The 27993-nt window shown below is 43.1% G+C and overlaps 1 protein-coding gene across 1 annotated transcript in view; it reads left to right on the forward strand.

The window, feature by feature from the left end:
- The window catches only part of LOC126335984 (dynein beta chain, ciliary-like), a 782187-nt gene extending 754194 nt beyond the window's left edge, over nucleotides 1–27993 (forward strand). The window contains exons 49-50 of the mRNA XM_049999461.1: nucleotides 27435–27583; nucleotides 27676–27993. Coding sequence (XP_049855418.1) covers nucleotides 27435–27583; nucleotides 27676–27970 — 444 coding nt within the window. The 3' untranslated portion in view covers nucleotides 27971–27993. The remainder of the gene's footprint in view (nucleotides 1–27434; nucleotides 27584–27675) is intronic.

The following is a 27993-nucleotide window of genomic DNA, read 5'->3' on the forward strand; positions in this document are numbered from 1 at the left end:
AAAATTGACTCAACATCATTCCCCGAATCCCTCAACATGCAAACTAACCGTACATTCTCAGAAAGAACCACAGTCCACCATTTAAAAACTGATCCCGACCTTATAATCCCACTTGCGGACAGAGGTTCCACCACTGCTGTTTTGAACCGCAAGGATTACCTGGCGGAAGGACTACACCAGCTGTCAGTTACACCCACCTGGTATGTGGCCCCTTTAATACGACCTTGCACAATCGATACCACAATTATTATCAGGACAGGAAACAGGATTGTGAATCTTGGTTAATAGTCGTACTTTGATTTACACATACTTAATTTATTAACATAAGGTTCCTTCAGATAATTCCCCACAATCTTCAGTGCAATGCAGCAGTTACATAGTATAAGTTCTTATTGAAACAAGGCAGTTACCAGAATCCAACAAGTATTACCATAAAACGCATATAAAATCAGTGAGGGAAACAACCAGCAAACACAGTATTGCCGTGGCTTCGCCACACTTAACAAAAGCTTACACTGTAACTTAAATAGAGATATGACATCGACTCAACAAGCACTGTGGACTGTCTATTACTACAGAGACAGATCACTGCAATTAGCCCAAAATTACATGACGATCAATAGAGAGAATTTAATTATTTTACACCTGCTCTATTTGCTAACGTTTACTTAGTTTCAGGTCTATCTTTATGTAACCAAAAAAACCATTTATTTTCACATCTGAAAGTCACAGTCAAATAACAAAACGTGTTTTACCTGGCTTGGCGGAAAGGGAAGATATACTAAACTTTTGGTATGGGGTCTTCGTCCAAAGCAATCCAGCCATGGCAGGTTACGTAAACACAGCCGGACCTTGGATGCGGGTTACAACTCACTCCCCACCAAGGAATTGGCACTTACAGCAGCTTTTAACAAACACAGGACAATTGTAACTCTCTGAAACACACACAAAAATACAGGACAGAATCCTTGAACCAGACATATGTATGTAAGTGTACAAAATGTTCTGTCCACAGCAATCACTGACCTGTAAATGGAAACCGTTTAAGGATAGTTCATTGATAATAGTAATATCATTTAGGTGCATTTTTCAAGCACTTAACACCCTTAATAATCAATTAGAGAACAACCAGTACAGTTATAACTAAGACTTCTCTGCGAAGCCAACATTTAACCCGCTCACAAGGAGCTCATCCACATACTTTTCAATTAATGGCTGTGTAAGTTCCACAATCATCTTTTGAGCAAAACACCTCTTAACACATCACTCAGCCAACTTGCTTGATGTTTGCACACAGTACAAGTCAGCGGCTCGAGCAGCTTAACCACTTTACTTCAGGGACCTTTTCCTTGATAGAAATCATGAAACTTGGATATCCGAGCTGACCCAAAACACAGACAGTCCTGACCAATACAACTCCGCGGCATACCATGCTGATAGGGCACACCTGGTTGCAGTCGTCACTCCTTTCTCCCAAGTCTCACAGTGTTTTTCTTTTGAAAACTGGTGGCTGACCCTTGAAGCCCGCCAACCCAGAAGAAAGCCAGAATGAGATTTTCATTCTGCAGCGGAGTGTGACCTGATATGAAACTTCCTGGCAGATTAAAACTGTGTGCAGGACCGAGACTCGAACTCGGGACCTTTGCCTTTCCCGGGCAAGTGCTCCACCAACTGAACTACCCAAGTACAACACACGCCCTGTCCTCACAGCTTTACTTCTACCAGGACCTTGTCTCCTACCCTCCAAACTTTACAGAAGCTCTCCTGCGAACCCTGCAGAACTGGCCTCCTAAAAGAAAGAATATTGCGGAGACATGGCTTAGCCACAGCGTGGGGAATGCTTCAAGAATGAGATTTTCACTCTGCAGTGGAGTGTGCATTGATATGAAACTTCCGGCAGATTAAAACTGTGTGCCGGACCAAGACTCGAATTCGGACTTTTGCCTTTCGCGGGCAAGTGATGCTTTCTTTCAGGAGTGCTAGTTCTGCAGGGTTCGCAGGAGAGCTTCTGTAAAGTTTGGAGGATAGGAGACGAGGTACTGGCAGAAGTAAAGCTGTGAGGACAGGGCGTGAGTCCTGCTTGGGTAGCACTTGCCCGCGAAAGGCAAAAGTCCTGAGTTCGAGTCTCAGTCTGGCACATAGTTTTAATCTGCCAGGAAGTTTCAGAAGAAAGCCACACGATATCCAAAGATCACATATAATCTCCAAAATAGATTGCAATGATATAATGAACATACCTGGTGCTGGTGCCAGTCCGCCATGGCTCAACCTCGCCCTCCTATTCTTGTGGATCATGCAAGCTTGACTTGGCTCAGGTGAAATCGGAATACCTTACCAGATCCCAGTTCCTTCACTTGCAAATAAACAGGGCTCAGAGTCTTACAGATCTGACAAGGGCCCCTGTACTTGAGATTTAGCTTGCCCTTCTGTCCTGACTAGAAGGAGCCGCCAAGTTACGAATGAAGACATGATCACCAGTCTTCTCCACAAATGGCCTGTGACCCTTGTTATACCTCAGTTGCTGTCGCCGGTGGGCTAATTGAATGTTCTGCCTTGCCTGTTGCCAATTCTCTCAGAGACTTTCCAGAGTAATGACTGATGGTAATAGATCTTTGATGCTCCACAGATTAGACAATGGAGAGTTGATGGTATATGTGAACATCACCGTGGCTGGTGGTCCCTCGGTTGCCTCTTGTTTTGCAGTATTGAAGGTCAGGTAAATCCATGGGAGAGTGGTACCCCATTTATTCTGGGTGTGGGCATGATAGATGGTTAATGAGGTCTTCAAATTCCTATTAACCCTCTCCGCAAAAGATGACTTAGGGTAGTAGAGTGTGGTCGTAATGTGCTTAATACAATGATTAAAACTATGTGCCTTAAACACTCGCGAGAGAAAGGTGGGCACATTATCACTTACCAGTGATTTAGATGGCCAAAACCAAGCTATCATCTTTGAGAGTTGCTGCATATTGCTGTGTAGTAATCTCAGCAGTAATCCCACAAGCAGGCAGCAACCAAGTGAACCAGGAAAAGGTGCCCACCACAACCAGGATGTACCGGTTGCCCATTTTGGTCTGGGTAACAGGCCAGTGTAATCAATGAACACCCTGTGAAGTGGGTACTGTTCCCTCTGAGACTGCAACAGGCCTCTACAAACCCCAGAATCAGGTTTCGCCATTTTGTAGAGGTCACATTGATGAACTAAATGCCTGATGTCACAATAAAGAGATGGCCATGTAAAAATTTCCCGTACCTTCGCTAAGGTCTTGTATAGCTCCAAGTGACCCCCACGTACTGAGTCATGGTAGCACCAACTCAGTAGGCAAGGACACTCTCCACTGCTGGTCTCCACTAACCTGCTTACACAACACACCTTGCCTAAGGCAATAACCCTGCACAGAAACCCTAGCCATCAAGTTTTCATGAACCGGTCCCCACAACGGGTCCTATGATTGTTTCTCCTTAAGGTTGCAAAATAATTTCGGCAGTTCTGACAAGATGGCTCCGGCACTAACCTCCCCTTCCGGGACCTGTTCTTCCTGGGAGTCCTACATGAACATGCAACTCAGGACATCTGCGATTGCATAACTGGAACCTTTAATGTCTTTCACCTGGAAACAGAATGCAGATATACGCACCACTCAAAGGGCAAATCGGTCTGTCTTCCACTACCTGGCCAAGTCCCATCTTAAGGTTTGGTTTCCGTTTCTAGCACAAAATCTTTGTGCTACAAGTAGAAACAAAATTTCTCCAATGCGAAACTATGGCAAGAGCCTCCAATTCATGCACAGAGTAATTAGATTCCAAGGTGGTCAGTTCCCAGGATCCATAGGCTAAAGGATGCCTCTTCCCTATGTGCTCCTAAAGCAACATTGCTGCCATCCCGGTATGAGAAGCATCAGTCTGTACCACAGAGGTTTTGTTGAAGTCGGGCACAGCCAGTAACAGCAGGTTGGTAATCACCCTTTTACTGTCCTCGAACGCCCTCTGCTGGCTTCCTCCCCATGCAAACTCACTGTTCTTCTTGCGAAGGTCATTAAGGGAGGCTGCAAGCTCACAAATTTGGCAGTTAACTTCCGGAAAAAATTCACCATACAGTCAAAATGAGCTACATCCTTCTTGTTCTTGGGAGGTGGGAAATCCCACAAGACTTTGGTCCTATCTTGATCAATGCTGACCCCTTTGCCAGAGACCAAATGCCCTAAAAAGGAAATCTGTTGCCTACACAACTTAATTTTTGATGGTCTAATGGTGAGGCCAGCAGAATGCAACCTTTGTAAAATATGTTGAAGATGGACAAGATGCTCCTCAAAGGTATGACTATAAATAACTGCATCATCTAAATAGTTATATACACAGACGAACTTCAAGTCGCCTAACACAACATCCAACAACCGGGACAAAATGTTCCATCCATAGCAGTCGCTGACCTTTAAATTGATACCATTCAAGGTTAGTTCACCATTAATAATAATATCACTTAGATGCAGTTTTCAATCACTTAATACCCTTAACAATCAATTAGAGAACAACCAGTACAGTTATAACTAAGACTTCACTGCGAAGTCAACATTTAACCCACTAACAAGGAGCTCATCCACATACTTTTCAATTAACGGCTGTGTAAGTTCCACAATCAATCTTCATTCTTAACACCTTCATCTTAGGTGGAGACAACCCTCTCAATTGAATATCATACTCGAGGATGTTGGTTTCCCCTAATTCATCAGACAAGACCATCAGGCAATGCTACAAAACTTGATGGAGGGATTGCACTTGGTGTGCTGTATGACGCATCGTGTCAACTTGAATCATGCACAAAAATCTCATATTAGTCTTACAAGATTAGTCACAAGAATGTAAGGAAAGAATTTGGTATGAGGCGTGAACTTAAAGTAAATGGTACCCCCAACATAGTCCAATCAAACCGGTACACTGAATAAATTCACACCCGAGCAATACTGGAATCCTCAAATGTTTTGTGATGAGAAATTTACGGGGCCATGAGAACCCGTCAACGTGCACCCACCCCCCACCCCGCTAGAGGTAACTTTTGGCCATCGGCCACCCAATATCTCTGCACGAGAGCTTGAGGAGATGAAAGACTGCACAAATGTCTGTATTCCAGATGCTACTCATAATCAATTAGAGATACAGCACTCCATGAATCTAACAAGGCGCAGACTGGCTCTTGCCCTATTTTTGCACACACATACGGTAGAGCCAGAACATCGGCCCTCCTGCCCCCTGGATTGCTTTACAATTTACCAGCCAATTAGTACATTCACCCCCCCCCCCCCCTTCCTGTCCTCTCTGTTTGGGCGAGGGCCACTAAGCATTGGACAATCCCATACCAAGTGGTCTACAGTATGGCGTTGATAGCAATGGCGTAGTACAGAATTAGCACTGCTATTATTAGGTCTACTACAGACTTGCACTTTAGGAATCTCTCTCTCTTGCATGGTGGCCCACTGTTCATCCATGATGGCCAGTGTGGCTGAGCGGTTCTAGGCCCTGCAGTCTGGAATCGTGAGACCGCTACGGTTGCAGGTCTGAATCCTGCCTTGGGCATGGATGTGTGTGATGTCCTTAGGTTAGTTAGGTTTAAGTAGTTCTAAGTTCTAGGAGACTAATGACCTCAGACATTAAGTCCCATAGTGCTCAGAGCCATTTGAACCATTTTTTTGTTCATCCATCCACGACATCAATTTAATGGAATCAATTAAGCCCAGAAACTGCTCCAAGGAATGAGAACACATTACGAAGGTTAATCTAGAGTGATCCTGAGTATGCATGCCCTCCAGCCCATGCTCGATGCAATCACAATCTGACGCCTGCATATCTAATGCCAGTACTGCCATACAAACCCTCTAGAAATACTGATCTAGGGTTTCATTATGAGATTGCACTCTCCAGTAATATTCTCGAGCCAACTCAACATGCATATGCACTGATGCCCTTCTTTCCATGATGCGCTGGTGAAGCTGTGCTTCTGTATCCTGAAACCGCAATTCCTCAGCTATTATACTATTAAGCACGCCTCTAGCCGTTGGGTACAACAAAGCTAACACCACCGAATGCGGCACATGCAATGTGTCAGCATGAGTTTGTAGGTTGACTAATAATCACAGGAAGGATTAAATGTGGCCCAAGTTTTCAAGATATAGATCAGATTTGTCTTTCAACAGACTCATAATGGGATTGGGTAATTTGGGAAAGCAACTCAAATTTTACTCCCTACACTCGACTTGTGGGACCTCAGCCTCTCTTTCAGGCATGGCACCAGTACTTAATCCTCCTCCCCCTAACACAAGCGCTACGGTGCGAGACTGTAAACCCTGGGCAATAGCAAGTAATTTACGTAGAAGGGACCACAGTAGACCATTGAGATCAAGGGAGGCTAAATCTGACAATTACAGTAATATGCCATGTGGGCCTGTACACGATAAATCTGCTTAAGTGACAGCTGATCAGAGGCAAGAAAGGCAACCGTTCAACCATTATCATCTAAAGCTGTTGTAATGTTAAACAACGAATCACGTATCTCAGTAATAATGGTGGGTGGTAGGGTGATAGGAGTGTTGGCCGCTGTGCGAAGTCGAGCTATCAAATCACCAACATTTCTGTCCACTGGCAGCCCGCATATACGGAGTTTGTACAGCAACTGGTCCTTATGTAAATAAGTGAGACTGGGGCAGGCTCGGATACTCATGCTACGTGAGTCCCTGAAAGATACAAGAGCAATTAGGAGAATACAGGAAGGGAAAGAACGACTAGCAACCAGACAAGAGTGGATAGAAAGACAAGTTCCCCCCTCCCTTCCTTGTATCCTCTGCTACCAAATGGTACATGGCCCCTTTAATAAGACCTTGCACAATCCATACTCCAACTATTATCAGGACGGGAAACAGGATCACGAAACATGGCTGGTAGTCATACTTTGATTTACACATACTTAATTTATTAACATAAGGTTCCTTCAGATAAATCCCCACAATCTTCAGTAGAATGCAGCAGTTACTTAGAATAAGTTCTTATCGAAACAAGACAGTTACCAGAACCCAAAAAGTATACCATAAAATGCATATAAAATCAGTGAGAGAAACCACTAGTATTGCTGCGGCTTTACCACACTTAACAAAAGCTTACAATTGACAGTACAGTTCATATCAGAGTCGGCCAGCCACTTAATTGCATTTGATTACTACACAGCCCAACATGGACCAAACAACACTTAAAACTCACGTGGTTAACCACAATTCACTAGAACATGGATATGTAACAGAAGCAAGAAAGATTGCCATGAAACAAACCCACATTACACTTTACGTGACGACACACAGTGACTTAGATAGAGATATGACATCGACTCAACAAGCACTCTACAGAGACAGATCACTGCAATTAGCCCAAAATTACATAACAATCAATAGAGAGAATTTAGTAATTTTACACCTGCTCTATTTTCTAACGTTTACTTAGTTGCAGGTCCATCTTTATGTAACAAAAAAAAACATTTATTTACACATCTGAAAGTCACAGTCAAATAACAAAACGTGTTTTACCTGGCTTGGCGGAAAGGGAAGATATACTAAACTTTTGGTATGGGGTCTTCGCCCAAAACAATCCAGCCATGGCAGGGTTACATAAACACAGCAGGACCTAGGCTGTGGGTTACACCTTACTCCCCACCAAGGTGTTGGCACTTACAGCAGCTTTTGACAAACACAGGACAACTGCAACTCTCTGAAACACACACAAAAATACAGGACAGAATCGTTGAACCAGACATATGTGCGTAAGTGTACAATATGTTCTGTCCACAGCAATCACTGACCTGTAAATGGAAACTGTTTAAGGACGGTTCACTGATAATAGTAATATCACTTAGGCGCATTTTCCAAGCACTTAACACCCTTAATAATCTACATCTACATCTACATCCATACTCCGCAAGCCACCTGACGGTGTGTGGCAGAGGGTACCCTGAGTACCTCTATCGGTTCTCCCTTCTATTCCAGTCTCGTATTGTACGTGGAAAGAAGGATTGTCGGTATGCTTCTGTGTGGGCTCTAATCTCTCTGATTTTATCCTCATGGTCTCTTCGCGAGATATACGTAGGAGGGAGCAATATACTGCTTGACTCTTCAATGAAGGTATGTTCTCGAAACTTTAACAAAAGCCCGTACCGAGCTACTGAGCGTCTCTCCTGCAGAGTCTTCCACTGGAGTTTATCTATCATCTCCGTAACGCTTTCGCGATTACTAAATGATCCTGTAACGAAGCGCACTGCTCTCCGTTGGATCCTCTCTATCTCTTCTATCAACCCTATCTGGTGCGGATCCCACACTGCTGAGCAGTATTCAAGCAGTGGGCGAACAAGCGTACTGTAACCTACTTCCTTTGTTGTCAGATTGCATTTCCTTAGGATTCTTCCAATGAATCTCAGTCTGGCATCTGCTTTACCGGCGATCAACTTTATATGATCATTCCATTTTAAATCACTCCTAATGCATACTCCCAGATAATTTATGGAATTAACTGCTTCCAGTTGCTTACCTGCTATTTTGTAGCTAAATGATAAGGGACCTATCTTTCTATGTATTCGCATCACATTACACTTGTCTACATAGAGTCAATTGCCATTCCGTGCACCATGTGTCAATTTGCTGCAGATCCTCCTGCATTTCAGTACAATTTTCCATTGTTGCAACCTCTCGATACACCACAGCATCATCTGCAAAAAGCCTCAGTGAACTTCCGATGTCATCTACCAGGTCATTTATGTATATTGTGAATAGCAACGGTCCTATGACACTCCCCTGCGGCACACCTGAAATCACTCTTACTTCGGAAGACTTCTCTCCATTGAGAATGACATGCTGCGTTCTGTTATCTAGGAACTCCTCAATCCAATCACACAATTGATCTGAAAGTCCGTATGCTCTTACTTTGTTCATTAAACGACTGTGGGGAACTGTGTCAAACGCCTTGCGGAAGTCAAGAAACACGGCATCTACCTGTGAACCCGTGTCTAAGGCCCTCTGAGTCTCGTGGACAAATAGTGCGAGCTGGGTTTCACATGACCGTCTTTTTCGAAACCCATGCTGATTCCTACAGAGTAGATTTCTAGTCTCCAGAAAAGACATTATACTCGAACATAATACGTGTTCCAAAATTCTACAACTGATCGACGTTAGAGATATAGGTCTATAGTTCTGCACATCTGTTCGATGTCCCTTCTTGAAAACGGGGATGACCTGTGCCCTTTTCCAATCCTTTGGAACACTTCGCTCTTCTAGAGACCTACGGTACACCGCTGCAAGAAGGGGGGCAAGTTCCTTCGCGTACTCTGTGTAAAATCGAACTGGTATCCCATCAGGTCCAGCGGCCTTTCCTCTTTTGAGCGATTTTAATTGTTTCTCTATCCCTCTGTCGTCTATTTCGATATCTACCATTTTGTCAACTGTGCGACAATCTAGAGAAGGAAGCACAGTGCAGTCTTCCTCTGTGAAACAGTTTTGGAAGAAGACATTTAGTATTTCGGCCTTTAGTCTGTCATCCTCTGTTTCAGTACCATTTTGGTCACAGAGTGTCTGAACATTTTGTTTTGATCCACCTACCGCTTTGACATAAGACCAAAATTTCTTAGGATTTTCTGCCAAGTCAGTACATAGAACTTTACTTTCGAATTCATTGAAAGCCTCTCGCATAGCCCTCCTCACACTACATTTCGCTTCGCGTAATTTTTGTTTGTCTGCAAGGCAATTTCCTTCGATACTATTGCACTTCTTATCGCTATAAACACGCCTCCCACTTCACTGTCCAGCTTGTCTCTGTGGTATACATTCCAAACTGAGTTTAGGATTTCATTACTGTTTACATGTGGTTTCAGCCAACTTTCTGTCCCTAGTACTATATGGGCATTGTGACCGTTTATTAATGAGAGCAGTTCGGGGACCTGCAGTTTACTATTAGCACATTAATATTGTTATTCCCTGTTGCATTTTGCCTACTCCTGCCTTGCCGCGTCTCAGGAGGTGTCTTGTCGGGCCTAGGGAGGGAATTCTCTAACCTAAAAAAACCCCATGTGCACTCCACACGTACTCCGCTACCCTCGTAGCCGCTTCCGGCGTGTAGTGCACACCTGACCTATTCAGGGGGACCCTACATCTCTCCACCCGATGGTGGAGGTCAAGAAATTAGCACCCCAGCTCTCCGCAGAATCGTCTGAGCCTCTGGTTTAAGCCTTCCACTTGGCTCCAAACCAGAGGACCGCGATCGGTTCTGGGAACGATACTACACATAGTTAGCTCTGATTCCACCCCGCGAGTGAGGCTTTCCGCCTTCACCAACTCCGCCAATTGCCTGTACGAACTGAGGATGACCTCTGAACCCAGACGGCAGGAGTCATTGGTGCCGACATGAGCAATAATTTGCAGTCGGGTGCACCCAGTGCTCTCTATCGCCTCCGGTAAGGCCTCCTCCACATCTCGGATGAGACCCCCCGGCAATTAGACAGAGTGAACACTGGCCTTTTGGTGCTCCCAATAACTAATAAAACCCTCCCCCCGTGTGCCTGCTCGGATCTTGCTGAATGAGCAGCCACATGTCCACTCACAGGCAGAGCGGGCGATGCCACACGGCCAGCCTCCACATTGACCCTCTGCCTCGTGCGCCACGATTGCCGCTGAACCCTCCACTCCCCTTGTGGAGAGGGTGCCCAGCAGGGACAGTGGGTGAAGCATGTAACACCTGGGGTGTACCTTGCGACGCACCAGACTCCCCACTGCCACTACACTCTGAGGCAGCAGCCTGAAGACGGCTGACCGTGGCCATCAACACGCTCAGCTGTTTGCGAAGAGTGGCCAGCTCCTCCTGCGTCCGTACACAGCAGTCACACATCCTATCCATCCTAAGGAATCAATTTACTGAAGAGACTTAATCAACTTTTAACTAAACTGCTAATTAACTAAAGGCGGATGATTATTGACTAAACTGTGATTGCTAACCACTTCTTGTAGAAAACAATGAAAATAGCACTACCTGTCTCTGGACTGTATTCAAAACAAACACTAGCACTACTGGCACTGTGGCTGACTAAAGGGACTCTCTCTGACTGTATTCAAAACAAACACGAAGTCTATGGAACACTATTACTAGCACTTGACAATTAAAGCTTCCTAAAAGGAAAAACACACCGAAGAAGAAGTGACAAGTAAGAAAAATACAGTTAATACTTAAATTAAGGTAACTCGCTGCACAGCAGACGTGAAGCAGACGGCGGCTAGGGCGACACTGACACTACTGTCACTATGGCTGACTAAAGGGACTCTCTCTGACTGTATTCAAAACAATTAGAGAACAACCAGTACAGTTATAACTAAGACTTCTCTGCGAAGCCAACATTTAACTCGCTCACAAGGAGCTCATCCACATACTTTTCAATTAATGGCTGTGTAAGTTCCACAATCATCTTTCGAGCAAAACACCTCTTAACACATCACTCAGCCAACTTACTTGATGTTTGCACACAGCACAAGTCAGTGGCTCGAGCAGCTTAACCACTTTACTTCAGGGACCTTTTCCTTGATAGAAATCACGAAACTCAAATATCTGAGCTGCCCCAAAACACAGACAGTTCCGACCAATACAACTCCGCGGCATACCATGCTGATAGGGCATACGCCAACCCCGAAGAAAGCCACATGATATCCAAAGATCACTTATAACCTCTAAAATCGTCACGATAATATAGCGAGCGCAACCAGTGCTGGCGCCAGTCCGCCACAGCTCACCACCTACAAACCTTGCCACAGTGACCCCAATCCAGAAATCCAGCAGGATCTCCAGTCCCTCCTAAAATTCTTAGGCCCATTCCAAAACCTCTCCCCAGAGTTCATATCTCTGCTCACCTTTACCACTCCCTGCACTCCTACCTTCTACATGCTTCCTAAGGTCCATAAATCCAACTATGCAGGATGCCCCATTGTTTCCAGTTACTGTGACCCCACTGAGGGAATCTCCGCTCTCGCATACCAACACATTTCAGCCTATTACCCGGAACCTACCCTCCAATATGAAAGATACCAACCATTTCCTCCATGGACTTTCCGCAGTTCCTGTCCATTTGCCACACAGTGCCATGCTTGTCATTATTGATGCCACCTCCCTTTACACCAACATCCCTTATGCCCATGGCCTTACCACTGTTAAACACTTCCTTTCCCACTGCCCAATGGATTCCAGACCAACAACCTCCTTCCTAGTCACCATGACCAACTATATTCTTACTCACAATTACTTCTCCTTTGAAGATATTACCTACAAAAAAATCTGGGGTACAGCTATGGGCAACCACATGACACTATCCTAAGCCAAACTATTCATGGGCCATCTAGAGGGAACCTTCCTAAACACCCAAAATCCTGAACTCCTCACCTGTTTTAGATTCATTGATGACATCTTTGCGATCTGGATCAAAGGTGAGGACACCATATCCACATTCCTCCAGAGCCTCAGCAGCTTGTCCCCCATTTGCTTCACCTGGTCCTACTCAACCCAACAAACCACCATCCTATATGTTGACCTCTACCTCAGAGATGTCTGCATCAGTACCTCTGTCCATATCAAACCTACTAACCACCAGCAATACCTCCACTTTGATAGCTGCAACACGTTCATACCAAGATGTTCCTTCCATACAGCCTAGCCCCCTGTGGTTATCACATCTGCAGTGATGAGCAGTCCCTCTCTAAATATACTGAGGGTCTTACTGAAGCCTTCACAGACCATAATTATCCTCCCAATCTAATACAAAAATGAGTCTCCCATGCCTTATCTTCCCAGTCTCCGACAACCTCCTGAAGTCTCACCATCCAGCCACAGAGGGGCATTCCCCTCGTAACTCAGTACCACCCAGGACTGGAGCAACTGAATTACATTCTCCCTCAGAGTTTCAACTACTTCTCCTCATGCATTGAAATGAGATATGTCCTGCCCCCTATCCTTCACAGGTCTCTGACAGTAGTATTCGATTGTCCACAGAACTTACACAATATACTTGTCCATCCCAACACAACCCCTTCTCCCAGTATCTGACCTCATGGCTCATATCCCAGTAATACAACTATATGCAAGACCTGTCCCATACATCCTCTAACCAACACTTACTCCAGTCCGGTAACAAACATCATCTACACTATCAAAGGTGGGCCTATCTGTGAAACCAGTCATGTAATCTACAAGCTATGTTGCAATCACAGTGCTGCATTCTGTGTGAGCACACAACCAAAAAGCTGTCTATCCACATGAATGACCATCAACAAATTGAAGCTGAGAAACAAGTGGACCACCCTGTTGCTGAGCATGCTGCCCAGCATGACATCCTCCATCTCAATGACTGCTTCGCAGTGTATGCCATATGGATCCTAACCACCAACAACAGATTTTCTGAATTGCGCACTTGAGAACTATCCGTGCAATGTATCCTGCGTTCCTGTCACCCTCCTGGCCTCAACCTATAGTCATTTTTCTCACCCATCCACCCCTTTCCCAGCTCCACACAGCCCTCATACCACCAATGCACCCAGTCTTTTTACTTCTCTCCTTTTCCTCTACACCCACCCCCTAATCCCAACCACTTCCCTGCCCTCCCGAATGAACCTAGCTGCCCCTACCCTCTCTCCACCTCATTGTTGCACACTGCCCAGCAGCACTTCACAGTCCCCCCACCCTTACCCTGCTATCCCTCCCCCTCCCCACCCCACATAGTTGCCACTCCCATCATGCACTACTACTGTTGCTTGCAGTGTGGATTCAGTTGCCAGAGGCTACAGTCATGTGTGTGTGTGTGTGTGTGTGTGTGTGTGTGTGTGTGTGTGTGTGTGTGTGTGTGTGTGCGTGCCCATCATCTATTTTCGACAAAAGCTTTGTTGGCCAGCATTATTTTAAACCTTGGTTTCACCTTAGCGGCAGGGCGCGTTGTGTTCTCACTATCCTTTAAACAATCAGTTCATCTATCTGGATAGGTTTCAGGTTGTGTGCCCCTTCACTCTGCACTGGTAGATACTGGTTTAACCGACAAAACAGCCTCGATGAAAATTTAACTAAATTCCTACCATGCAAAGGCCACATAACACCAGTCCATGGGCAGTAGCTGAAAGTTAGTTAAACTATCCAGCATTTCGGATTCTTACGTGACTCATTTGAAAAAGCCAAAATTTACTTTAAGTTGGTTTATTGTCCTTAGAGCACGAAAAGTGGCTATCAGGTCCATATTTAATATCTCAATACCAGTTATGCAGTGGTACTGACTGTCTCTTTTACAAGTTCACACCCAAAAGCAGCCACAAGATATTTAACCAACCCAACATTTTGAGCATCCTAAACAGTCACTGATGTATGACTACTTGTGAGTGAACACATTCAGCCATTCAGTAGGCTTTTTGCAAATAAGTGCTTGCCATAATGTCGCGTAATCTGCATAAAACATGCGACACAGATCTTATGTGCAACATGAAATGTTCACATGCAAATATCTCCTAACATAAACTGTGCGAAGTCGAGCTATCAAATCACCAACATTTCTGTCCACTGGCAGCCCACATATATGGAATTCATAGAGCAACTGATCCTTACGTAAATAAGTGAGACTAGGGCAGGCTCGGTTACTCATGCTACGTGAGTCCCTGAAAGATACAAGAGCAATTAGGAGAATACAGGAAGGGAAAGAATGACTAGCAACCAGACAAGAGTGGATAGAAAGACAAGTTCCCCCCTCCCTTCCTTGTATCCTCTGCTACCACATGGTACATGGCCCCTTTAATATGACCTTGCACAATCCATACCCCAACTATTATCAGGACGGGAAACAGGATCACGAATCATGGCCGGTAGTCATACTTTGATTTACACATACTTAATTTATTAACATAAGGTTCCTTCAGATAAATCCCCACAATCTTCAGTAGAATGCAGCAGTTACTTAGAATAAGTTCTTATCGAAACAAGACAGTTACCAGAACCCAAAAAGTATACCATAAAATGCATATAAAATCAGTGAGAGAAACCACTAGTATTGCTGCGGCTTTACCACACTTAACAAAAGCTTACAATTGACAGTACAGTTCATATCAGAGGGGGCCAGCCACTTAATTGCATTTGATTACTACACAGCCCAACATGGACCAAACAACACTTAAAACTCACGTGGTTAACCACAATTCACTAGAACATGGATATGTAACAGAAGCAAGAAAGATTGCCATGAAACAAACCCACATTACACTTTACGTAACTACACACATTGACTTAGATAGAGATATGACATCGACTCAACAAGCACTCTACAGAGACAGATCACTGCAATTAGCCCAAAATTACATAACAATCAATAGAGAGAATTTAGTAATTTTACACCTGCTCTATTTGCTAACGATTGCTTAGTTGCAGGTCCATATTTATGTAACCAAAAAAAACCATTTATTTACACATCTGAAAGTCACAGTCAAATAACAAAACGTGTTTTACCTGGCTTGGTGGAAAGGGAAGATATACTAAACTTTCGGTATGGGGGTCTTCGCCCAAAACAACCCAGCCATGGCAGGGTTACATAAACACAGCAGGATCTAGGCTGTGGGTTACACCTTACTCCCCACCAAGGTGTTGTCACTTACAGCAGCTTTTGACAAACACAGGACAACTGCAACTCTCTGAAACACACACAAAAATACAGGACAGAATCGTTGAACCAGACATATGTGCGTAAGTGTACAAAATGTTCTGTCCGCAGCAATCACTGACCTGTAAATGGAAACTGTTTAAGGACAGTTCACTTAGGTGCATTTTTCAAGCACTTAACACCCTTAATAATCAATTAGAGAACAACCAGTACAGTTATAACTAAGACTTCTCTGCGAAGCCAACATTTAACTCGCTCACAAGGAGCTCATCCACATACTTTTCAATTAATGGCTGTGTAAGTTCCACAATCATCTTTTGAGCAAAACACCTCTTAACACATCACTCAGCCAACTAACTTGAAGTTTGCACACAGCACAAGTCAGCGGCTCTCGCAGCTTGACCACTTTACTTCAGGGACCTTTTCCTTCATAGAAATCACGAAACTTGAATATCCGAGCTGCCCCAAAACACAGACAGTTCCAACCAATACAACTCTGTGGCATACCATGCTGATAGGGCACACTGGTAGCAGTCAACACTACTTTCTCCGGAGATGTCCCAAGCCCGCCAACCCTGAAGAATGCCACATGATATCCAAAGATCACTTATAACCTCCAAAATCGATCACAACGATATAGCGAGCGCAACCAGTGCTGGCGCCAGTCCGCTACAGCTCACCACCTACAAACCTTGCCACAGTGACCCCAATCCAGAAATCCAGCAGGATCTCCAGTCCCTCCTAAAATTCTTAGGCCCATCCCATCTCTGCTCACCTTTACCACTCCCTGCACTCCTACCTACTACATGCTTCCTAAGGTCCATAAATCCAACTATGCAGGATGCCCCATTGTTTCCAGTTACTGTGACCCCACTGAGGGAATCTCCGCTCTCGCATACCAACACATTTCAGCCTATTACCCGGAACCTACCCTCCAATATGAAAGATACCAACCATTTCCTCCATGGACTTTCCGCAGTTCCTGTCCATTTGCCACACAGTGCCATGCTTGTCATTATTGATGCCACCTCCCTTTACACCAACATCCCTTATGCCCATGGCCTTACCACTGTTAAACACTTCCTTTCCCACTGCCCAATGGATTCCAGACCAACAACCTCCTTCCTAGTCACCATGACCAACTATATTCTTACTCACAATTACTTCTCCTTTGAAGATATTACCTACAAAAAAATCTGGGGTACAGCTATGGGCAACCACATGACACTATCCTAAGCCAAACTATTCATGGGCCATCTAGAGGGAACCTTCCTAAACACCCAAAATCCTGAACTCCTCACCTGTTTTAGATTCATTGATGACATCTTTGCGATCTGGATCAAAGGTGAGGACACCATATCCACATTCCTCCAGAGCCTCAGCAGCTTGTCCCCCATTTGCTTCACCTGGTCCTACTCAACCCAACAAACCACCATCCTATATGTTGACCTCTACCTCAGAGATGTCCGCATCAGTACCTCTGTCCATATCAAACCTACTAACCACCAGCAATACCTCCACTTTGATAGCTGCAACACGTTCATACCAAGATGTCCCTTCCATACAGCCTAGCCCCCTGTGGTTATCACATCTGCAGTGATGAGCAGTCCCTCTCTAAATATACTGAGGGTCTTACTGAAGCCTTCACAGACCATAATTATCCTCCCAATCTAATACAAAAATGAGTCTCCCATGCCTTATCTTCCCAGTCTCCGACAACCTCCTGAAGTCTCACCATCCAGCCACAGAGGGGCATTCCCCTCGTAACTCAGTACCACCCAGGACTGGAGCAACTGAATTACATTCTCCCTCAGAGTTTCAACTACTTCTCCTCATGCATTGAAATGAGATATGTCCTGCCCCCTATCCTTCACAGGTCTCTGACAGTAGTATTCGATTGTCCACAGAACTTACACAATATACTTGTCCATCCCAACACAACCCCTTCTCCCAGTATCTGACCTCATGGCTCATATCCCACTAATACAACTATATGCAAGACCTGTCCCATACATCCTCTAACCAACACTTACTCCAGTCCGGTAACAAACATCATCTACACTATCAAAGGTGGGCCTATCTGTGAAACCAGTCATGTAATCTACAAGCTATGTTGCAATCACAGTGCTGCATTCTGTGTGAGCACACAACCAAAAAGCTGTCTATCCACATGAATGGCCATCAACAAATTGAAGCTGAGAAACAAGTGGACCACCCTGTTGCTGAGCAAGCTGCCCAGCAAGACATCCTTCATCTCAATGACTGCTTCGCAGTGTATGCCATATGGATCCTTCCCACCAACAACAGATTTTCTGAATTGCCCACTTGAGAACTATCCGTGCAATATATCCTGCGTTCCTGTCACCCTCCTGGCCTCAACCTATAGTCATTTTTCTCACCCATCCACCCCCTTCCCAGCTCCACACAGCCCTCATACCACCAATGCACCCAGTCTTTTTACTTCTCTCCTTTTCCTCTACCCCCACCCCCTCATCCCAACCACTTCCCTGCCCTCCCGAATGTAGCTAGCTGCCCCTACACTCTCTCCACCTCACTTGGGCGAAGACCCCATACCAAAAGTTTAGTATATCTTCCCTTTCCGCCAAGCCAGGTAAAACACGTTTTGTTATTTGACTGTGACTTTCAGATGTGTAAATAAATGGTTTTTTTTGGTTACATAAAGATGGACCTGCAACTAAGTAAACGTTAGCAAATAGAGCAGGTGTAAAATTACTAAATTCTCTCTATTGATTGTTATGTAATTTTGGGCTAATTGCAGTGATCTGTCTCTGTAGAGTGCTTGTTGAGTCGATGTCATATCTCTATCTAAGTCACTGTGTGTAGTCACGTAAAGTGTAATCTGTGTTTGTTTCATGGCAATCTTTCTTGCTTCTGTTACATTTCCATGTTCTAGTGAATCGTGGTTAACCACGTGAGTTTTAAGTGTTGTTTGGTCCATGTTGGGCTGTGTAGTAATCAAATTCAATTAAGTGGCTGGCCCACTCTGATATGAACTGTACTGTCAATTGTAAGCTTTTGTTAAGTGTGGTAAAGCCGCAGCAATACTAGTGGTTTCTCTCACTGATTTTATATGCATTTTATGGTATACTTTTTGGGTTCTGGTAACTGTCTTGTTTCGATAAGAACTTATTCTAAGTAACTGCTGCATTCTACTGAAGATTGTGTGGATTTATCTGAAGGAACCTTATGTTAATAAATTAAGTATGTGTAAATCAAAGTATGACTACCAGCCATGATTTGTGATCCTGTTTCCCGTCCTGATAATAGTTGGAGTATGGATTGTGCAAGGTCATATTAAAGGGGCCATGTACCATTTGGTAGCAGAGGATACAAGGAAGGGAGGGGGTAACTTGTCTTTCTATCCACTCTTGTCTGGTTGCTAGTCGTTCTTTCCCATCCTGTATTCTCCTAATTGCTCTTGTATCTTTCAGGGACTCACTTAGCATGAGAATCCGAGCCTGCCCCAGTCTCACTTACTTACGTAAGGATCAGTTGCTTTATAAACTCCATATATGCGGGCTGCCAGTGGACAGAAATGTTGGTGATTTGATAGCTCGACTTCACACAGTTTATGTTAGGAGATATTTGCATGTGAACATTTCATGTTGCACATAAGATCTGTGTCGCATGTTTTATGCAGATTACGAGACATTATGGCAAGCACTTATTTGCAAAAAGCCTACTGAATGGCTGAATGTGTTCACTCACAAGTAGTCATACGTCAGTGACTGTTTAGGATGCTCAAAATATTGGGTTGGACTAAATATCTTGTGGCTGCTTTTGGGTGTGAACTTGTAAAAGAGACAGTCAGTACCACTGCGTAACTGGTATTGAGATATTAAATATGGACCTGATAGCCACTTTTCGTGCTCTAAGGACAATAAACCAACTTAAAGTAAATTTTGGCTTTTTCAAATGAGTCACGTAAGAATCCGAAATGCTGGATAGTTTAACTAACTTTCAGCTACTGCCCATGGACTGGTGTTATGTGGCCTTTGCATGGTAGGAATTTAGTTAAATTTTCATCGAGGCTGTTTTGTCGGTTAAACCAGTATCTACCAGTGCAGAGTGAAGGGGCAGACAACCTGAAACCTATCCAGATAGATGAACTGATTGTTTAATGGATAGTGAGAGCACAACGTGCCCTGCCGCTAAGGGGAAACCAAGCTTTAAAATAATGCTGGCCAACAAGGCTTTTGCTGAAAATAGATGATGGGCGCCCACACACACACACACACACACACACACACACACACACACACACACACACTGGCCTGTAGCTTCTGGCAACTGAATCCACACTGCAAGCAACAGTAGTAGTGCATGATGGGAGTGGCAACTATGTGGGGTGGGGTGGGGAGGGGGAGGGATAGCAGGGTAAGGGTGGGGGGACTGTGAAGTATGTTGCAATCACTGTGCTGCATTGTTGTGAGCCCCTTCACTCTGCACTGGTAGATACTGGTTTAACCGACAAAAGCAGCCTTGATGAAAATTTAACTAAATTCCTACCATGCAAAGGCCACATAACACCAGTCCATGGGCAGTAGTTGAAAGTTAGTTAAACTCTCCAGCATTTCGGATTCTTACGTGACTCATTTGAAAAAGCCAAAATTTACTTTAAGTTGGTTTATTGTCCTTAGAGCACGAAAAGTGGCTATCAGGTCCATATTTAATATCTCAATACCAGTTATGCAGTGGTACTGACTGACTCTTTTACAAGTTCACACCCAAATGCAGCCACAAGATATTTAGTCCAACCCAATATTTTGAGCATCCTAAACAGTCACTGACATATGACTACTTGTGAGTGAACACATTCAGCCATTCAGTAGGCTTTTTGCAAATAAGTGCTTGCCATAATGTCCCGTAATCTGCATAAAACATGCGACACAGGTCTTATGTGTAACATGAAATGTTCACATGCAAATATCTCCTAACATAAACCACTCACAAAGCTCAAACATTCGCAAAATACTCAACAATGTAGTTGCTTTTCATCAGTGACATGAGAACTGAGCAAATCCTTGAACTTCTTCATTTTGGTACAAATTTGATTCACGTGGTTTAACATAGGTGTTTACAAGCAGACAGCTTCTGAGTGACTCTCTCGACTCATAGATCTGAAGCACAAAGCCCTACTCAACTGTGCAGCAAATACTGAATTCCTATTGGCTAGTATGTTAAGCAAATCATCTCGAGCACTTGTATACTTGGGTTATTCCTAATGTCACCCAATCAGATTACCACAAGCAATTTAGACTAGAAGTTTTGTAATCCCGAAAATAAATAAAATTTAAAGAAAACAAAAGACAATTCCTTTCCACAAGATAAATTATTAATAAATTTAATACTCTACGCCCCTTCTGGCTGCCTTTTACAAAATCAAGTTCACTTTGACATACCTTACAAATTCCCCTATTGGACAACAACTTTCTCATGCTTACATTTACATACTTTTAATAAAATATCACATCCTAACTTGATGTATGTCCTGCATTCACCCCCTGTCTCTCCAAAACACTCACACTACCGAAACATGGTGAAACAATAATTTTACAAAGTAACTTTTAATTACATCAGATATCTGTGGCAATTAAAGTAAAGAAAATCCCAGAAAATAAGATTACGTGAACCTCTCCTCTTGTCTGTAGTTTCAGTTGATACTGTAGATGAATACATTGCAGTCCCTAACTCAGTTTCAGAATGTCAGCACAGTTGTAATGTGTGTTAGGTAAAAATTTAAATCTCTGAAAGTAGTGAAGCTATTGATTTGAAATTTTAATGGTTTGGTCATGTTATCCACATACTAGACAAAATAATAACGGCCATAGAGAATAAGGAGTATGTAACTGGAGTGTTCCTTGATCTAGAAAAAGCTTTTGATTGTGTCAACATCACCATATTACTTGACAAACTGTGGAACCTGGGTATCAGAGGAACTGGCTATGAGCTAATAAAATCGTATATGAGCAATAGAAAACAATTTGTCTTGCTTAAAACAAACAGTGGGTCTTACAAATCTAAAATTACAGACATCGAATATGGAGTGCCTCAAGGTTCTGTCTTGGGACCCCTTCTTTTCTTGATATATGTTAATGATATAGAGTATTGTTCTCCTAACTGTACAAAAATATTGTATGCAGATGACACATCAATAGTGTGTAAACACAAAGACTATGAGAGTCTGGAGGTACAGTGCAACAGTGTAGCTAATGAAATAGTCAAGTATTTTAATGAAAGCCATCTAAATGTACGTGCTTCAAAGACTGCAATGATGGAATTTAAGGCAAGGAAACAAATAGAATTTGACATGAAATTATCCATAGGAAATGCCATTGTAAAAAAGGAAAAATGGACAAAGTCTTGGGAATTACAATCCAGGACAGCCTCAAATGGGACATGCATATTGATTCCTTAGCATGTAAGCTGTCAAAGAATGTGCTCGCTATAAATATGATTAGCAAATATTCTAAGGACATGGGTGTACTAAAAACTGCTTATCATGGTATATTCTCATCAAACTTAAACTATGCTGTAGAAATATGGGGTGCAACAACTCAAGCCAACCTAAGTACATTATTAATACTACAGAAAAAAGTTATCAGGATCATTTGTGGTGCCAAACCTCGAGAATCATGTCAGAATCTGTTCCCAAAATTAGGTGTGCTTACCATTATAGGTGTGTACATATTGAAAGTTATATCGCTTGTGAAAACAATAAATCCAAGTTTCAACTGTGACCTGCACCAATATGATACAAGGCAAAAATTCAGATAGCATGTAAATAGCCACAGAACAGCTTTATATGGAAAAAAATGCACTTCATGCTGGGCTGAAGCTAGCTAATGCCCTACCAAAAAGTCATGCCTTACCAAAAAGTCTCACAACCCTTCCTACTAACAAATTAAAAGATCAGCTAAAAAGAATTCTAATTGAAAACCCTTTTTATTCCCTAGATGAGTATTATATCTGTATGAAAAGTGTATCATAAGTATGTCAAGCTCATAGTTTTAAGTAACCTACAACTAATATAATGTTGATAAAAAAAATATTTGTGATATCGTGATTGTATACTACCAGACATAAAATCCATCAAAATGTAAAATTTATTAATACAAACAAATCTTTAGTTTGTAGTTTATAAACTGACGTATTCAGAAGGATAATCTGTATGATGTCCTGAAACTGTATTATTTCTAGGGATTGTATTTGATTATTCGATGTTGAATAAATATTATTATTATTATTATTATTATTATTATTATTATTATTATCATCATTACTAAGTATTAAAAAGATGGATTAATATTTAATAGTACTTCTTCAGGTTCATAGAGAGTATGTGTAATGTTGTCCAGCATACAGCTCATCTGGCCCCAGTAGCCAGCATCAGCTGTGTCAGTGTGATAACCAAATCTACTCTGCTCCCAACTCCATGGCAAACTGTGCTTTCAATGCAAGATGACAGCTCGTAATAATTTTCTACATTACAACCTGATGAGCTTTCATGGGGTGAGGCAAACTTGAAGTCTTCCACTGGCTTGATTGTTGCTTTGATTCAGTATTCTAAGCATAGCACAAAGTTTCATCACCTGTGATAATAAAAAAAGGTTTGGATCATTTTGGGGCTCGTCTTTCAAAGCTCAGTGTGCTTCCAAATGAACTTGTTTCTGTTTAGCAGTCAGCAGTCATGGCACAAATTTGTCAGTCACCCTTTTCATTCCACCACCACCTATACCAGCCCTGTAACTGGCAAATTATCAAAGGGAGACATGTCATGTACCAGATTTTATGTAAACACTGTTCAGCCTTTTACAACAGCATGCAGCAAGTTACCAGTGAGGATGAATGGGCAAAGGCAGAGGGTGTATACCAGTAACACACAGTATCCTGTTGCAGAGCTTGCTCTACAAAATGACAGTCACGACTTCAGTGCCTGTTTCACCACATATGTCATCTGAATTCGTTCTCCAGACACCAGTTTTTCAGAACTCTGCTGGTGGGAACTAGTACTTCAACAAGTTCTTGGTTCTTGATACCCACCTGGCCTTAATTTATGTTAATTGCTTCCTTCTGTTCACAGTAATTCCTCTTTTCTTCACTCTGTTTTGGTTTTCTGCATCTTTCATTTTCTGACCTGTCTATTTTTTCTCATCCCCCTCCCACCTATGTTACGTACAATGCACTTAGCTTTTCACTCTTACTATCTCATACGCAATGTTTTAGCAGTAATCTACACTCCTGGAAATGGAAAAAAGAACACATTGACACCGGTGTGTCAGACCCACCATACTTGCTCCGGACACTGTGAGAGGGCTGTACAAGCAATGATCACACGCACGGCACAGCAGACACACCAGGAACCACGGTGTTGGCTGTCAAATGGCGCTAGCTGCGCAGCATTTGTGCACCACCGCCATCAGTGTCAGCCAGTTTGCCGTGGCATACGGAGCTCCATCGCAGTCTTTAACACTGGTAGCATGCCACGACAGCATGGACGTGAACCGTATGTGCAGTTGACGGACTTTGAGCGAGGGTGTATAGTGGGCATGCGGGAGGCTGGGTGGACGTACCGCCGAATTGCTCAACACGTGGGGCGTGAGGTCTCCACAGTAAATCGATGTTGTCTCCAGTGGTCGGCGGAAGGTGCACGTGCCCATCGACCTGGGACCGGAGCGCAGCAACGCACGGTTGAACGCCAAGACCGTAGGATCCTATGCAGTGCCGTAGGGGACCGCACCGCCACTTCCCAGCAAATTAGGGACACTGTTGCTCCTGGGGTATCGGCAACGACCATTCGCAACCGTCTCCGTGAAGCTGGGCTACGGTCCCGCACACCGTTAGGCCGTCTTCCGCTCATGCCCCAACATCGTGCAGCCCGCGTCCAGTGGTGTTGCGACAGGCGTGAATGGAGGGACGAATGGAGACGTGTCGTCTTCAGCGATGAGAGTCGCTTCTGCCTTGATGCCAATGATGGTCGTATGCGTGTTGGTGCCATGCAGGTGAGCGCCACAATCAGGTCTGCTTACGACCGAGGCACACAGGGCCAGCACCTGGCATCATGGTGTGGGGAGCGATCTCCTACACTGGCCGTACACCTCTGGTGATCGTCGAGGGGACACTGAATAGTGCACGGTACATCCAAACCATCATCGAACCCATCGTTCTACCATTCCTAGACCGGCAAGGGAACTTCGTGTTCCATCAGGACAATGCACGTCCGCATGTATCCCATGCCACCCAACGTGGTCTAGAAGGTGTAAGTCAACTACCCTGGCCAGCAAGATCTCCAGATCTGTCCCCCATTGAGCATGTTTGGGACTGGATGAAGCGTCGTCTCACGCGGTCTGCACGTCCAGCACGAACGCTGGTCCAACTGAGGCGCCAGGTGGAAATGGCATGGCAAGCCGTGCCACAGGACTACATCCAGCATCTCTACGATCATCTCCATGGGAGAATAGCAGCCTGCATTGCTGCGAAAGGTGGATTTACACTGTAATAGTGCCGACATTGTGCATGCTCTGTTGCCTGTGTCTATGTGCCTGTGGTTCTGTCAGTGTGATCATGTGATGTATCTGACCCCAGGAATGTGTCAATAAAGTTTCCCCTTCCTGGGACAATGAATTCACGGTGTTCTTATTTCAATTTCCATGAGTGTATGTCTTGCATATTACCCTTTCTTCCATCTTTCAGCTCTAAAGTTTTCACATCTCATCCGGTGCAGTCCCCAACAATGAGCCTTTCCTTCTCATCCCGTCTGGTAACCCTACTCCGATCCATGGTTCTGGGCGACTTTTCTAAACTCTGCCCATTTTCCTAAACCTCTCCAGTGCTCTTCGTTCACTCCTCTTCCTTCGCCTTCAACCCCTCTACCAGAAGAAGGAGCCACTGCATTCACATGCTTGCGTAAGTGAAACCTTTGTGTGTGTGTGTGTGTGTGTGTGTGTGTGTGTGTGTGTGTGTGTGTGTATGTTCTGCTGGTGCCACTTGGTGAATAGATTTTTTAATCCATCCATTACATTATATTGTCAAAAATTGATTCTTTTTTTCTATTCAGTGGCAAATGACAGTGGACATTGCTAAAAGTATATATTATCTGATATGCAGAAATAATTCAATGTGTTTACTTAATTAACCTCCAAATTAGAACTAGCTCTATACAGGAAAAGAAACAATAACAAATAAAAAGTTAAAGAGAGGAATAATAAATCGAACTGTTGACCCAGAATGTAAGTTCACATAAAATTTCCTGTATGTACATGTAGGTATTTACACAAGTCCAACAACTCCAACAATTTCTCTGCTGACAGAGGTAGAAATTCTTTATGCAACAAAGGAATGTAAGATTGATGGAGGACATTGAAAAAGTTCAAAGGAGGGCAGCTCATTTTGTATTATCACAAAATAGGAGAGAGAGTGTCATGGATATGATACATGAGTTGGAGTGAGTATCATTAAAACAAAGATGTATTACATTGTGATGTGATCTCTCCACAAAACTTTAATCTCCACTTGCTCCTCCAAGTGCAAAAATATTTTGTTGGCACCCATCTACATTTGGTGAAATGATCGTAGTAATAAAATAAGGGAAATCAGAGCTTGCACAAAAAGATTGAAGGGTTCATTTTTCTTGCATGATGTTATAGAGCGAAATGGTAGAGAAATAGTGAGCAATTAGTTCAATGAACCCTCTGGTATGAATTACAGAGTAGTCATGTAGATGCACAAAAGCTTGTAAGAGGTATAGGTATATTAATTTGAAGCAATTTTTTCCTTTAGTTTTTAGCAGAGAATGGTGTACCCAAGGGCGAATGACAATATCACTAAGATGCAGGTACACTGAATTGGGATTATCTGCATTGATATTCAACCATGTAACTAGTAATTTTCAAGTTTGGGTCACACTTCGTAATCCATTCAAGAACACTGCCAGCAAGAAAGTGATGCTGTCTCTTTTCCTTCGTAATGAAAGATATCCTTAAACAAGCTTCAGATATTACACACTTCCATTCATAGGTAACCATGACATCCATTACTCTTCTTTTTTTCCAATTAATGTGAAAGTATAGTCCCAGGGCAGAAAGCAGTGTCTCGGAACAATAAACTTTTGCTATACTGTTGTAAGATATACTGCCAGAATAGGGCATTTGTACAAAAGTGCCATTGTCCCATTGTTGTTTTGCCCAGACCTATGGCCAGACCAAACAAATTATTTTAGTGTACAGTTTTACATTATAATACTTCAACACAGGTACCATTTTCACTGATATACATTGATCTTCCAAGAGGTCGGCTGTACAATGACAAAGAGCTCAATTTGTAAACATAAAAAAGGTCTCTGTTGCTATGGTAGCATCTCTCATGTGATGTATCTCTTTATTCTAGTGATAACTCAGTATTACTGGAAACATGATATACAATCTTCAATCTTCTTTGTGGGATGTCTTCATTTCAACAATAGCATTCACTATCCAGCAATCAATTTAGACTAATTCTCTCTCTCTCTCTCTCTCTCTCTCTCTCTCTCTCTCTCTCTCTCTCTCTCTCTCCCCCCTCCCTCTTTTGCTGTAGGTCCATTGTAGTCAAAGCAGCTTATTTTCAGTACATTATTGCTGCAGAATTTTGTATTAATATGCAATGCAGATGGTAATTTGTTACATATTCATTATTGTTGTATTAACGGTAGACTGTTGCGCAAAATTCCTAAATATGATTATGTGATTCTTTTTAGTTGCCATCATCTGTTTGGCTTGCTGGTTTCTTTAACCCACAATCATTCTTAACTGCAATTATGCAGTCTACTGCAAGAAAAAATGAATGGCCTTTAGACAGAATGTGCCTTCACTGTGAAGTAACAAAAAAGCAAAAGGAGGAATTTACGTAAGTGAAAAGTGAAAATCATGACCAGTTTTCTATTTGTGAATATATAGAAAATGAGATCATTATTTTTATAATTTTTCATTGTCCTACAGAACTCCACCTAGAGAAGGTGCATACATTCACAGTCTTTTCATGGAGGGAGCAAGATGGGATCCGCAGACTGGAGCCATTGTAGAAGCTCGTTTGAAAGAACTATTTCCTACTATGCCTGTTATTTTTGTTAAGGCTATAACACAAGATAAGCAAGATCTCCGCAACATGTATGAGTGCCCAGTCTACAAAACACGTGTACGGAATCAAACATATGTTTGGACATTTAATTTGCGAACACGTGAGAAACCAGCAAAATGGACTTTGGCAGGAGTTGCTATTTTATTACAAATATAACCATATATTAATAACATCTTATA

The sequence above is a fragment of the Schistocerca gregaria genome, chromosome 2, assembly GCF_023897955.1.
Source record: "Schistocerca gregaria isolate iqSchGreg1 chromosome 2, iqSchGreg1.2, whole genome shotgun sequence".
NCBI lineage: Eukaryota > Metazoa > Arthropoda > Insecta > Orthoptera > Acrididae > Schistocerca > Schistocerca gregaria.